A 15,724-nucleotide genomic window follows, 5' to 3' on the forward strand; every position below is an offset into this window, starting at 1 on the left:
GTCTTGAATTCAACCAGCCATTTAATGATAATGAACAATAAGCAAGTCAACCAGGGGCTGAACGGCCTTCTCACAACACACAGCTCTGTTCACAGAGGCGGCAACAGGCCCTGCTCAAAAGACCATCTGCATTTTTTATATTATTTTATTTTAGATCATTTATTGATCCCTGTGGGGAAATTCCTCCCTGCATTTGTGTAGCTGGGAGCAGTGGGCAGCCGCCATGCAGCACCCGGGGGCCAACCCCAGTTCTTCTTGCATGCCTCGGTCAGGGGCACAGACAGCAGTACTAACCCTAACATGCATGGCTTTTTTGATGGTGGGGGAAACCGGAACACCCGGAGAAAACCCGCGTGCTCCGGGAGAACATGCAAACTCCACAAAGAGGACGACCTGGGATGACCCCCGAGGTTGGACAACTCCGGGGTTCGAACCCACGACCTTCCTGCTATGAGGCGACAGCTCTAACCACTGCCGCCCAAATATATAGAGACAAATAAGGGTTGGACAACTGGTCTGACAAAATGATACAAATGTATGTGCCTTCTTTGGAATTGTAATCACACACTGGAAAATTGTGTATTGAAATCTCACAAAAAATATACACACACTATACACACATTTCATTAGATAATGGACGATAGAGGTGCCATCCTGTTAACTAGCGTATCTACTTGTTTTGCATGGTGTGCAAGTAAAGCCCACTGAGACTGTAACTAAAAAAAAAAAAACAAGGCTACACAAATACAACTTGACTTTGCTACAGCCGGCTGTATCTGTTCAGCCTCCCTCTGTCTCAGTTAGTCTGCAGCACAGCTGAACATGTTCCTTCACCCACATTTAGAGCTGCCACATGCAGGCCGGGGTGGAAACCACGAGTCTATGGGCGGAAGGTTTTTAATTCCTGTCATCCAATAACGCGACTCAAACGAGGACGGACTCGTGAGCTGGTAAGGTGAAGGCGGTGGATCCACCGACATTAAGAATCGCCGAGGATCAAAGGAGGTTGGATCAGTTCATCTGGATACAATGTTTCATAAACTGACTGAAGAGGTCACCTAGATGAGGGGATGAAACATTGTATCCAGATGAGTGATTCAGCCTTCTCTGATATTCTCACCTGGATTATTCAGCACGCATCAAGACAAATCACTGAGAAGGCACACTCCTCTTTCTGCTTTGTTTCTTTTAGTTGCCAAAACAAGCACACCACGCACTTTTAAATGCTTCTATAGTTGAACAGAAGCATAGATGCATATCATTGTCCTTACACACACACACACGCATTATTTAGCTTTGCCCTCTAATACACATATATGACCTTCACAGTCCATCTGGTACCGTACCGGTCCCGGTGCCAGGTCCTGCCCTGCTACAGCGGCCACCACAGGAATGGTGCACTTGCCTGCTGGTTATCTTAGCAAGTGATGCATGGGGCAGGACTGTTTGACTGCATGTCATGTCAGCAAAATACTTAAATATAGTAAGCCAATATGCTAGAAGTTACGTAACACAAAAAAAAAACCCAAAAAAGGGAACGAGGAAGGCGACAGCATGAGAGGGAAGACAGGGCACGTGAGAGGGGTTCAGACCGCTGCGAGACATGTTAGTTTCACCCTACTGACGATGTCGCAATAGCAATGGTCATGTCCTACCATGCTTACCTATCCTGGACAGATTATATAAACATTTATTTTTCATATTGCCCTTGCTCAGGGATGTGCCGTTGCTGACGAGGGTACGTTAACGTGTTGTGAAATGCCCGCGCTACACCGAGAGCCAGTTCGAGCACGTGATGGAAAAGGGGTATAAAACTACTACAGACTGAACCCGTGTGAGAGATGCGTGGCCATACATCAACACTTCTATAGTGTTCAACTTTTTAGAACATAATTACATTTAGACATGTGTGGAGTTATGCTTACACGATGGTTTCGGGTGGGCACTGGAGTTGATTGCTTCAATGCTTTTTTAGAGAGGCTATTGTAAATTGAATAGCTCTAAATCACCTCAAAAGGGCATTTATCCAACATCACGTTTCAGACAACGCAATAGATAGATGGCTGGAGGAACACGTTCGCTTTGCGCACGCTGTGCTGAGCACGTCCTGCAGGTGCAGCTCAACAAGGTGGTGCCACCTGTTGGCTGATGGGGTGAGACGCGGGTAACGTGAGCTGCCTCACTTAAAAGGTTGCTGATGACAGGATCCACGAGCCTGACCCCAGTCACCCAAGTCAATAGGTATTAGTACAGCTCTTACTGTAGCAAGCGCGACTGGTAAAACTGAGCGAAATAGGGGTAGAAAATCCAGGGGTTCCTCTAGGGATGCACCGATAGACCCCCCCCCCCAACACACGCAGTATGTACACACTAATAAGTAGCAAATGTATTTTACAATGGTTTTCTTTGCACAAAAAACACACATGATAAGAGGCTTATGCCCTGATAGTAACGTAGTCTATGGAGAGACAACAAAAGCTGAACAATGTCCCAGTCCAGCTACAATGCATGTTTTATTTTACCAGAACATATTTTGGGCAAGCCAGTGGGCTCCTCTGAGGGCAAAGTGTTAGCAGGCTAAGCTTGGACACGACAACGACATGATATACTAGGCTGTCCTGTCTCCTCCAATAGCCACTTACATGTTCTAGTCCCTATAGCGTTGACATGTTCTAGTCCCTATAGCGTTGACATGTTCTAGTCCCTATAGCGTTGCAAGACACGGCGGAGGGCTCAAGATAGCATGCTGGTCAACACTCAGTCAGGCGTATATAAATACAAGTCCAGTAAATAAGCCCCCAGTCAGGTTTGGAGAAAACATGCAGAATTTGTTTTTTGGGGGGAATTCAAGAAGATCACAAGCTAGCTGATGACCTCCTGAAGAACCTTACCTTCTTGGAGAATTTTTTAAGCGACTTAACAGAGTTGCCCATTGTAAAATCCTTGTTTTATGTTTTCTCTCTAACCGAGTCTGTGTTAGTGTGTCTGTGTGTGAGTGCACGTGTATGCGTGTGTGTTTGCATACACGTGTGTGGCGGGGCATGCATGGACGAAGGTTGGTTTGCAAGGGAGAAAGGGTTTCAGTGGGTCATCGACTAAACAAGAGGACATTTTGGTAAAGAGGGGGGGGAGGGGGGGGAGATATCATAAGAGTGGGGGAGAGACCAAAGAGAAAAAGAGTTGCAGGGATGAAAGATATTCTCGAGGGAAGGATACGAGGAGTTCAGGGGGATAAAGAGGGGAGGTAAATTGAGACAAAGGAGAAAAGATGCAGAGAAGAACGAGGGAGAGATCGGTGCAAGACGAAGAGTAGGAGGTGAGAGGAAGCATGCATGTGGTGAGAATGAGAGCAAGTGCCCAAACTAGAAAATGCAAGATTGCTTATTCAGTCGCTCTCCATCCTCTCTTCTCCAATGTCTTCTTTCTCCCTCTACTCTCCCTCCCCTCTCTCCATCTGTCTGCCTGTCTCTCTCTCTCTCTTGCTCTCTCTCTCTGTCACTCGCCCTCTCTCTCACACACTCTCTCGCTCTCTCTCACACACTCTCTCCCACTATCTCTCTCCAGTCTCTCCTCTCTCTCTCCCAGTCTCTCTCTCTCCCAGTCTCTCTCTCTCTCTCTCTCTCTCTCTCTCTCTCTCTCTCTCTCTCTCCTCTCTCTCTCTCTCTCTCTCTCTCCTCTCTCTCTCTCTCTCTCTCTCTCTCTCTCTCTCTCTCTCTCTCTCTCTCCCTCTCTCTCTCCTCTCTCTCTCGCTCTCTCGCTCTCTCTCTCACTCGCCCTCTCTCTCACACACTCACTCTCTCTCACACACGCTCTCCCACTATCTCTCTCCCCCAGTCTCTCCTTCTCTCTCTCTCCCCAGTCTCTCTCTCGCTCTCTCTCGCTCTCTCTCAGTTGCACAGTTATAAACCATCTATGTGAAGGGGATGTGACAAAGAGGCTCGTTCGGACAAGCATATTACCTTCCCCTGAGCAAGACACTGGAGACACTAATCCAAACACACACACGCATACACACTCGATTAAACACACACGGATGTGGGGCTGGAAAGCTAAAAATATAACACACGCTCTCGCCCTCCCTTGCTCTCGCATGTCCCCACCCCCCCCTCTCCTCTCTCTCCTCTCTCTCTCCTCTCTCTCTCTCTCTCTCTCTCTCTCTCTCTCTCTCCTCTCTCTCTCTGTGCCCCTCGCATCTCTCTCCGCTCTTCCCGTCGCTTGGACTCTCGTGCACAGCAACATAGGCATGCCAGTCACAAAGTCGTTTTAAGCTCGAGGGGCTTGAATCGGGATGCGTAAAAGACGCGCATTGCTGACCACCAGGAATGTAAACAGATACGCGCGCACACTGATAGGCGCGAATGCTCACGCGTTCTTGAGAAACACACGCGCAGGCAGGCTGACTGAGATTAGTTTGGATCTTCTTGTAAATTCTCCGGGTATCTGTTTAAGAGCCAGAATACGAAGAAACCCCACTTACATGGGGTTCGGACATCTTAGCACGTGGTTTTGCTTGGTACAAGAAGGAATCAACCCCAAAGGCAACGTTGGCTGTCATAAGCCCCCCCCTCCCCTCTTTTAAATTATTTCTATCATTAGCTCTTCTCTATTCTTTCTTATCCCAACATCCAAATTTACACGAAAAGTCCTCTCGCATCTCTCTTTCTTTCAGTTCATCTCTGGTTGCCTCCATGTTTGTCGGTGGGTGAATCATCCAGCGTCTCACCGGAGGCTCATTGTGAACTTCGCAACGCATCAGACATCAGGCACAGGAGCCGTCAGCTCTCATGATGTCAGCCCAGGGTATGCTCATGCACTCTCTCTCTCTCTCTCTCTCTCTCTCTCTCTCTCTCTCTCTCTCTCTCTCCTTCTTCCTCTTCTTCTTCTACTACTTCTTCTTCTTCTACGTCTTCAACTTTGTCTTCTTCTTCTATTATCCATTCAAACACACACACGGCGCACACACACACACTCCCTCTCTCTCTCTCTCTCTCTCTCTCTCTCTCTGCAGATTTACATAGCTTCTTCCATTACATACTGAGAAAACTAATCACAAATCTCACAATATAACTGGAATAATTGGGCTCCCATTTTTTCCCCATTTTTTCTCCCCAATTGTTTCCGGCCAATTACCCCACTCTCCCGAGCCGTTCCGGTCGCTGCTCCACCCCCCTCTGCCGATCAGGGGAGGGCTGCAGACTACCACATGACTCCCCCTCCTCCCGATACATGTGGAGTCGCCAGCCGCTTCTTTTCACCTGGCAGTGAGGAGTTTCGCCAGGGGGACGTAGCGAGTGGGAGAATCACGCTACCCCCCCCCCCCCAAACAGGTGTCCCGCTAGTGTAGCGACCAGGATACATACCCACCCACAGTTGGCTTCCCACCTGCAGACACGGCCAATTGTGTCTGTAGGGACGCCCGACCAAGCCGAAGGTAACACGGGATTCGAACCTGCGATCCCTATGTTGGTAGGCAACGGAATAGCCCGCTACGCTATGACACCCCCGCTGTGCTACCATTTTAATGGTCATATATGGTAATTTAAGATTTCTAAATACAGATGCATGCTTATGCATATCATAATATGCATATGTGTATAAATCAAGGTCTACACAACACAGGCATTCACATGCATATGTCACACAGGCAGCTAATTATACAATGAAATATTAATAATTGGTTTTGCTCTTCAGTGAAGACATTGAGGTCAAAGATAATCCTGTTTGAGCTAATTCTGTCATAACAGTCCCATATGAGACTGAACAGTCCCAAAAGAGAGTTGTGGGAGTGTGACAGAGAGGGATGGTTATACGGTTTTTATGCGTCCCATTTATTTAAACATGAGAGTTATTCTGTAAACATCATGCGAGACAGGGATCTAGGCATTGCTTTTTATTTAATTTATGGCATGCAAATTAATGTTTACGGGAGAAAAACAAAAAATTGTAATTTGAACAGTCAATAAGATATGAGTGCACGGTGCACATATTCCCACAGCTGAGAGGAGGAAGAGGAGGGATAGGAAGCGACTGTGGGGCTGTACGTTAACAGATGTGTCAGGGTTAATCAGCTGATGAGCGCAGCCTGAAAGACACTGCAGGCAGAATAAGACCGAGGCCGCTGACCTTCACGTGGGTACGTCATCTACCCGTCCTTGGGCTGGAGCATCGGTTTTAATTCGTGGATAACTCCTTCAAATTAGTTTCACCGAAATAAAATTGTTAGTCCAACACACGAGGCTACTGTATACCGATACATTACTAAACACCAGTCCCAGGTGAAGCTGGCTGTGACCCAATTAAATATTTTCCACTTTTACCGAAGAACAACGAGTCTATAGGAATTATTTCATGATTATTAACTATTAACGAGTCGATAGGAATTCTCCTTTTTTTTGGGAGGGGGTGGAATTTCCCCCCTTTTTCTCCTAATTGTATCTGGCCAATAACCCAATGCATTCTTCCGTGCCGTCCCGGACTCTGCTCCACCCCCTCTGCCGATCCGGGGAGGGCTGCAGACTACACACATGCCTCCTCCGATACATGTGGAGTCACCAGCCGCTTCTTTTCACCTGACAGTGAGGAGTTTCGCCAAGGGGACGTAGCGCGTGGGAGGATCACGCTACCCCCTCCCTCCGTTCCCCCCTCCCCCTGAACAGACGCCCCGACCTACCAGAGGAGGCGCTAGTGCAGCGACCGGGACACATACATACCCACATCCGGCTTCACGCCCGACCAAGCCGGAGGTAACACGGGGATTCGAACCAGCGATCCCCGTGTTGTAGGCAACGGAATAGACGCCTACGCCACCCGGACGCCTTTCTCGTGTTAATATATTAAAACCACATGGTTGTTTTAAAATTCTTCCGCCGCTAATCTTTGTCTAATTTTTCACGTTTCTTGCGCGCTTGTATACACACAACCCGTTTTTTTTTGTGACGCTGATTTGCCCTCTCGGTAGCTGAAGGTTTCCAAAAATATAACTGAATATCAATACGCGCGCACACACACACACACATCGCGAGTATTACGTTGCAGTGTGTACACACACATAATCACACACCCCCGAGCTTTTTACATTTCACGGCTAATCCCCATATCAAAAGGGGATTTAGCTAAATAGGGAGAATTTCCACCTCTTTCACTGCCGCCACTGCGTGGAGTGCAAAAATATACCCATAGGTGTCTATAAATAGTTTATAGTGCGTAAGAAATATACTAGAAGAGATGTGATGTGGCATGCACGACACTCATACCCCCTTTTTTTCATACCCTTTTTCTTTTTTGTTTTCCATGCACAATGCGTGCCTCTGCCTACTCTGCCATTTGCTCTCAGACTTTACCGAGGTTGAATCAGCTGAACATCAAAGAAGGTTGCGTCAGTTCATCTGGATACAACGTTTATAAACTGGATACAAACGTTTATAAACTGGATACAAACGTTTATAAACTGGATACAACGTTTATAAACTGGATACAAACGTTGTATCCAGATGAACTGACGCAGCCTTCTTTGATGTTCTTACCTGGATTATTGAGCGTGCATCAAGACACAATGAGTGGAAGTGTTCAGTAAAAGAGAGGGGAAAAAGGAAGGAAACAGTGATAAACAAAAAAATAAATAAATGTAAGGTCAGTGGCATGAGGCTAACACGAGAAGCAGGAAAAGGTGTGGAGGAAAAGGAAACCTCATCTGATCTGTGTTTTTACAGCTCCCTCGCATTTTCCTCAGAACTGCTAGGTGAGAGCAGAGCAGAGGTGATGAGTGTGCACATTATATAACCGTCCTAACATCTGCCGGCATAGTTGCTCTACTCGCATTTGCCCTTTCTTCTCGCCCCGATTTATCCAGCTCCTTCACTCGCTTCGTTTTCACTCTGTGCTCTTTCACTTCTCCTCGCCGATTGATGTGAAACACAATGGGCTGTCTGTTAATCTCTCTCTCTCTCTCTCTCTCTCTCTCTCTCTCTCTCTCTCTCTCTCTCTCTCTCTCTCTCTCTCTCTCTCTCTTTCTCTCTCGCTCGCTCCCTGTGAATTCCCATAAAAAGTAAGTAGTGACTGCGCCCTCTTCTGGTTATTCCGCATACCCGTCCATCTAACGTTAATCCTGTGTTATTTGAGGAGCTTGTCATACTCAGTAAGACATTTTCAGTGACGCTGAAAGATTAAAGAAAAAAAATCTTCATTAAACCGTCATTTGAATAGAGCAAGGTAGGCCTGTATCCTCGTTTCAGACTGCTACAGGACCTTCGTGAAACGAGGTCACAAAGAGCCACAGCATCTACAGTGATCTTCTGAAACCTCTGGAAATGGGAGCATGGCTTCTATGGGGACATAAAACTACACCTCCTCTGCCTTTGACCAAGGTCTTTGGTGCAACCTTAGCTGTTTGATAACAGAATAAAGTCTCCATATAAATAGATATAGGCAATGAAGTTGTTGTTGTTGTTTTGGTTTTTTTTTTTTGTAAATTCTGGTTCAAGCCTGCTTTGGGGGCTGTAATTTTTCACAGTAAAATAATCTTTATCACATGAATATTCAGCTGTCTAATAAATAGGCCAATATATTCAAATAGCTCTCCACACTTGTCCTTATTCTAAACTCCCAGCAGCCTTTGGTAATGACGCGTCAGCTCAGCCTTATGAATATTGAAAGCGTAGACTTTAAACTGGCGCCTCTGAGAAGATGTTTTCTCACGCTGGCAACCACGTGTTATTCATCTTTATTTCTCTTTTTTTTAAATTCACTTCGTCAGTTTCCATGGATTTGAATATTTTTAACATCTCAAAAACCTCCACTCTCTCCCGGTCTCTCATAATTAGGTCTTGGCTGGGCTATTTTTAGATTTCACAAGCAGCGGATGAGTTCAGTAGGGACTCTATGCAGACCTTGATATTACATAAGAAAACGTGAAATTTTGAGTTAGTAGTGGTTATTTGTCTCCGTCTTAATTCTCTCTCTCTCTCTCTCTCTCTCTCTCTCTCTCTCTCTCTCTCTCTCTCTCTCTCTCTCTCTCTCTCTCTCTCTCTCTCTCTCTCTCTTCATAGCTTTCTTTACCAATTTCTGTCTTTGCATACACACAACACATTCGGACACAACACATGCACACACACAGGGACACACACATTGTGAGTCACAAAATTGCAGAAAAATTGGGAGGCAATTTATGTTCAATGTGATCTAGTTTAACAACAGTATTACAAACTGTCTCTTGTTACCTTAACGGCGAGATAAATGGACGGTGAGGAGAGCAACTGGTGTCCTCTTACTTTATCAACTGCAATTTCAGGTTCATAAACTTTGAATTTTCTTTCAGGTAAATAAGATTTGTAGTCGTAACAGTGCCACTTTATTGTAAAAAATTGCAAAATAACTCACGTTCCTTAAAATGAAATCACGCCACTATGCCTGTAAATGAAGCATTTCACAGTAAAGCAGGCTTTAACGACCAAACCCTCGTTCAGTTAAGTAGTGACTTAATGAAAGTATCAAAGGGCTACTGCGTGGAGTTCCTCAAGGCTCGGTAGTTAGGCCCTGATACTTTATATGGCATCGCACCGCATGGATTTTGCTCCACCAGGACTCCCAAGGTTGATTGACGCATTAGCTTAAATTGAGAGTAGCTATTTTTGGCACACATTAGCACATGTGGAGGTAATCGTCTCCTCTTGAGATTTTCATCAAAACTGAGAGGGCAATCTCAGTGAAACAGGAAGGAAAGTAATAATGAGCACATTGGTAATCTATATGAGCACAGTGTAAAATATGAACTAAAGACAACAATATGCATAAAAATAACAAAATGTGGTCCGTTGAGGAACACTGCTGTATTAGTATGGGGTATATAGTATAGGTGATGGGATGCAGGAGAGAAGAGATGGGGAAAACGGCCCAGTTTTGCCATGGACCCTGTGGAGTACAAAATGTACTCCATATGCACTCCGTATGTACTCTGTAGTTTTCCACTTCTCTGTGTGTATGAAACTTCTCACTCACCGCAGACACACATACCAACTGTTATCATGCTTGCCTCCCCGTTGCCACATCCCAGGAACTGCCTGGTACAGCAAAGACAGGTGCAACGGACCCACAGACACACACCGGACACAGGACATGATTAACGTAGATGTTTTCCTGCATTCCTTTGTAAGATAACACCTTGGTTAATGCAAGGAACATAGGGTATGACGCGACGGACTGCTCTATAAAAAAACCACTACCTCCAGCTCAAGTTAGAGCACATCCTCACAGACTGACTTCTGTGACTATATGACTCTCCATCTGCAGATGCATTAAAGATTCTGTTTGCTCCAATATTTGACCAATGATTATTCTTCCCAGGGGTTGCTGGGGCAAGAGCCCATTAAAAGGATAAGAAAAATCTACAACAACCCTCACTCACCAAAGTACCCCTTCACCCACTACTGGTCAGGACAAAGGTACATAACCCAATGTTTCATTCTCTGGTAGCACGTGATCACTTGATTTCATTACATCACTTTCCCTCACCCGGTATCAAGGATCGATCGGGAAATTACTGATTTACCGGCATGTGTGTGCACGTGTGTGTATGTATGTGGATGCGTGTGCATGTAAGTGCATGTGTGTGCACGTGTGTGCATGTATGTGGATGTGTGTGCATGTGTGGGCATGTATGTGGATGTGTGCACGTGTGTGCGAATGTGTGTGGATTTGTGTGCATGTGTGCACGTGTGTGCATGTATGTGGATGCGTGTGCATGTAAGTGCATGTGTGTGCACGTGTGTGCATGTATGTGGATTTGTGTGCATGTGTGCACGTGTGTGCATGTATGTGGATGCGTGTGCATGTAAGTGCATGTGTGCACGTGTGTGTATGTATATGTGTGTGCATGTGTGTGCACGTGTGTTTACCGTGCAGTGTGACAGTACACGTTTCTGGAGTGCCGTGTGTGTCTCTGAGCTCGAGTATGCGCGCATGTGTGTGTGTTTGTGTGTGTTTGTGTGTATGTCCCTGCGTGCTTGTGTTTTATTCTTTGCAATGTTTTCCACACTGGAAAAACGATCCCCCGGCCTTTGCTCAGGTGACACTCGTGATGAGGGTGGCTTCATTCATATTGGGACGCATGACAGCCCCACCGACCAGCCACTCAGCAACCTCACAACCCCCCGCATCAAACTGATGGTTATCAGATACATACAGAAGGGAATTTTGGACCGAAACCATGCATCCATATTTAATGTACTCAGCTGGGGAGACTGGGTCTCTATAGTCACATATGGCTTATGTTCTCCACCTGCCCGTCACCTGACATTTCACCGTGTAAAGGACATGATGTGGATCACTTCTCTCTAAGCTGTCGAGCTCTGCAGCCATGTGACGTGATTATCCCTCCCAAATGTTGAAACTACAGTAAAATGGTGTTACACTTACAGGTGTGATAGAAAATTTACTCACTAAATCATTGACAGACAGATCGTTTCAAGAGTACACGTGTTTTGGAAGCAAAGATTAACAGGCACTTTTTTTCAAGGGCAAACTCAAATTGTTTGTAATTGCACGCATCCCCTCACTGATATTGGAGACCGGATGCCAAATTTTAAACTCAAAATAGGCTCTTGAAAAAAAAACATCTGTTTTATTGACACTGTGTGTCTATAGATGTGGTTCTTGTTCAGGTACAGTGTACATATGCGATGCTCCATGCTGCACCGTAGCAAAACCAAACACGACCATGTTGAGCGGAGCAAGAGGAGCTCGAGGCAACACGATGGCAGGCAGACCTAACGGTTTAAATGAAGTTGTGTTGTGCATGTGTGCGCACGTGTGTGCATGCATGTGCGTGTGTGTGTGTGCACGTGTGTGTATGTGTGTGCACGTGTGTGTATGTACACTACCGTTCAAAAGTTTGGGATCACCCAAACAATTTCGTGTTTTCCATGAAAAGTCACACTTATTCACCACCATATGTTGTGAAATGAATAGAAAATAGAGTCAAGACATTGACAAGGTTAGAAATAATGATTTGTATTTGAAATAAGATTTTTTTTACATCAAACTTTGCTTTCGTCAAAGAATCCTCCATTTGCAGCAATTACAGCATTGCAGACCTTTGGCATTCTAGCTGTTAATTTGTTGAGGTAATCTGGAGAAATTGCACCCCACGCTTCCAGAAGCAGCTCCCACAAGTTGGATTGGTTGGATGGGCACTTCTTTGAGCAGATTGAGTTTCTGGAGCATCACATTTGTGGGGTCAATTAAACGCTCAAAATCGCCAGAAAAAGAGAACTTTCATCTGAAACTCGACAGTCTATTCTTGTTCTTAGAAATGAAGGCTATTCCATGCGAGAAATTGCTAAGAAATTGAAGATTTCCTACACCGGTGTGTACTACTCCCTTCAGAGGACAGCACAAACAGGCTCTAACAGGTACTATTTAATGAAGATGCCAGTTGGGGACCTGTGAGGCGTCTGTTTCTCAAACTAGAGACTCTAATGTACTTATCTTCTTGCTCAGTTGTGCAACGCGGCCTCCCACTTCTTTTTCTACTCTGGTTAGAGCCTGTTTGTGCTGTCCTCTGAAGGGAGTAGTACACACCGGTGTAGGAAATCTTCAATTTCTTAGCAATTTCTCGCATGGAATAGCCCTCATTTCTAAGAACAAGAATAGACTGTCGAGTTTCAGATGAAAGTTCTCTTTTTCTGGCCATTTTGAGCGTTTAATTGACCCCACAAATGTGATGCTCCAGAAACTCAATCTGCTCAAAGAAGTGCCCATCCAACCAATCCAACTTGTGGGAGCTGCTTCTGGAAGCGTGGGGTGCAATTTCTCCAGATTACCTCAACAAATTAACAGCTAGAATGCCAAAGGTCTGCAATGCTGTAATTGCTGCAAATGGAGGATTCTTTGACGAAAGCAAAGTTTGATGTAAAAAAAATCTTATTTCAAATACAAATCATTATTTCTAACCTTGTCAATGTCTTGACTCTATTTTCTATTCATTTCACAACATATGGTGGTGAATAAGTGTGACTTCTCATGGAAAACACAAAATTGTTTGGGTGATCCCAAACTTTTGAACGGTAGTGTATGTGGATGTGTGTGCACGTGTGTGCACGCGTGTGCGTGTGAAATCCAATAGCCGAGCCCAGCCGATGACCCTCAAGGTGGCGTTTGATGGATGGACGGAGGAATGACAAGTAACTCAGTCGTACTGATACAGAGTAAAGTTTGTTAACTGGCTATGTGATTCAACACAGGCCGGTTTATATGACTCCGCTGGGCAGCCAATAGGCTTCATGATATCTACTTTGTTTAGTTTTAAATGTAGCTTTGCAACTATCTCAAAAGTTTTTTTTTTATTTTTATTTTATCATCAGCTTATATCTCCTTACCTGTCCAAAAACGGACTTCACTATAGGGTGCAGCCTGGATTCGTATTCAGACGAGGTTGTGCTTAGTCTTTTGCTGGTGCGGCTGGACGAGGACGGAGCAGGTGCTCCCGTCGCAGGTAGGTCAGAGTTGAGGCTGGCCGATGACCCCGTATTCATTCTCTCCTTGGACTCGAAGAAGAAAGCAGCGGGATCCGGGTGGCTTGGACACGATGAAATGGACGAGGTTCGTCCGTCCGGGCGAGAGCCAGCCGGGTGGTGTGCCGGAGGCGGCTCGTCTCTGGAGGTGTCGTGGTGGTGGTGGTGGTGCGAGTGTCTGGACCTGGAAGACTTGCTGCGCTCTTTCTGACTCCTGTGCCTCGCGTCCTCTTGGCCGTAGCCGCCATCCTGGGGGCTGCTTTGCCGGTAGGACTGGCTTGTCTGGACCCGCGGGTCGCCGCCGGTGTGTCTCGGTTGACAGAGAGGTCTGCGCGCGCTAGCCTCGCGGTCTTGTGTCCATCCCGCATCCTCCGGTACTCCGCTAGGATGGCGGTGACCGCGGTGACTCCGGTGACCAAGCGCCCCTTGCTCCGGATGCGCGGATCTGCGAGTTGCCGCCGATGACCTCGACAGCGAAGCGGCGGGTTCGCTTTTCGGCAGAGAGGAGCTCATCGCCGGTCCCCTTCCCCTCGTTGGTTAGAGCGGAGGCTGTGTGGGAGAAGGCAGCCCCTCACTTGTATAGGTGTTCAGCACGAGCCAGTCACCTTGTAGACCGGAGCAGCCTTAACTGAGCGTGCACTCACAGTACGTGCAGACTACCTACTACCGCTCGACGTGATGATGAAGTTCAGTTCAGACAGACACACCTGCTCCCACTGTGGCACAGAACAAATAAACAAACAAACGAATAAACAAATAAATAAATTTGATTTGCCGTTTCATTTCCTACCACTGCCAAGGCGAGCCCGGCTATTCTGACACTTCACTTCTTGCTCATGGAGCGTCAGTGATATTTGTCTTTGGAAGGGTTACATGCTCCTGCAGGCTACTGTCCCCATCTGAGCCCCCCCCCTCCCCCCGAACCTCTCCAAAATATTTCCCACGTAACAAAGTAGGCCCGTTTCTCATAATAAGCCATCTGATAAAGGCATGTTATTACTCTGTTTTTGTTGTTTTTGTTGTATCTTGCCTTATAACCAGATATGTTCCTCTTCTGCTAGCTCTTGATACCATGCACTAAGTAGGCTGCAGCCTAAATTGGACATGGAGGGGAAGCAGGGACATCAGCCCTCATTTGCCTTTCTGTTTTGCCTTTACTTGCTTCAATGTACAATTACACTATCCACTGTTCACTACAAAAGAAAAAAAATCGAATAAATCATTTGAAAAGTACCACGGAGATGCCCTCACAACTCAACAAGTGGCAGGTCTGTTAAATGTGTGATCGCCATCAGGAATGTAACTAGATCTAGAAAACAACATTATTTGGTATGAAATACACGTTTAAAGAGAGGAATCATAACTGCACTACTACACCGGTCTCTAGCTATATCTGTAGCATAATTCAGTCCACCCTATCCTGCAAAGGTATCTATCTATGACAGAAAAATGATGGTTTGGAGATAGCAGCGAATTACTGTCCCAGGCTATACTGCCTAGTGGGCTACACCAGTGCATTTAATCCTGCCATAGATTCATAGCACCAACCCCCCAAAACATCAAATACATTTTTTATTCATTGCTTTTATAGAAACATGAATTTGACTTGTTTCCTCTCACCTCGGTTTTTCCCACAGTAGGCCTACCCGATGCAGACTGTGTTTAAATGCACAGCTTTTCTCAACCAGAGCTACATTAGGCCTGACTTCTGCTGCTCATTACCGATGCCTTCAAATTCCATGTTGGTAGTCATTCTGAGATAACAATGCATCACATTGAATGGTGTGCTTTTTAAACGTGAAGTAGCTTCCAGACAACCAGTTTCAAAACCCACTGTAACCGAGTAGAGAACCTGGGCTCTGTAAACTCATTTTATTTCCAATACTATTTCCTGTTTGCGTCGTAGCTCAATTGGCCTTTCGCAAAGTACCGCCCCAGAACGGCGCTTGTCCAATCCCACTTTAGCAACGGTCCGTCAAGCTTTCACACAGCTAAATGCTGAAACGGTGTGCCTATGGGATCTGCAAATCGGATACTAGATATCTGAAACGTTTGGAGGGGGAGTAATTTTCTTTCCCTTCCCGAAACCCAGAACGCAAGAAGCGCAATGTCGGCAATAGATTTGGCAGTATAGCAGACCCCATGGCCAGCTTAATCCATCCAGAATCAACAAAAATACCTGTCTGCTCCAAGCTAAGCTTGCTACTAGCTATTATTTT

At 45.9% G+C, this 15,724-nt stretch overlaps 1 protein-coding gene across 3 annotated transcripts in view; it reads right to left on the reverse strand.

Moving 5' to 3' along the window:
• cabp1b (calcium binding protein 1b) overlaps positions 1 to 14,018 on the reverse strand; it is a 20,607-nt gene extending 6,589 nt beyond the window's left edge. The window contains exon 1 of one of the 3 annotated variants that reach the window (XM_056290961.1): positions 13,371 to 14,018. In XM_056290961.1, the coding sequence (XP_056146936.1) occupies positions 13,371 to 14,018 (648 nt within the window). Of the gene's footprint in view, positions 1 to 2,891; positions 2,934 to 4,814; positions 4,878 to 13,370 lie in introns of those variants that run through there. The other 2 variants (XM_056290963.1, XM_056290962.1) reach the window with 2 other exon arrangements.
• Between the last annotated feature and the right edge of the window lie 1,706 nt (positions 14,019 to 15,724).

The sequence above is a fragment of the Lampris incognitus genome, chromosome 12 (genome assembly GCF_029633865.1).
Source record: "Lampris incognitus isolate fLamInc1 chromosome 12, fLamInc1.hap2, whole genome shotgun sequence".
NCBI classification, from domain to species: domain Eukaryota; kingdom Metazoa; phylum Chordata; class Actinopteri; order Lampriformes; family Lampridae; genus Lampris; species Lampris incognitus.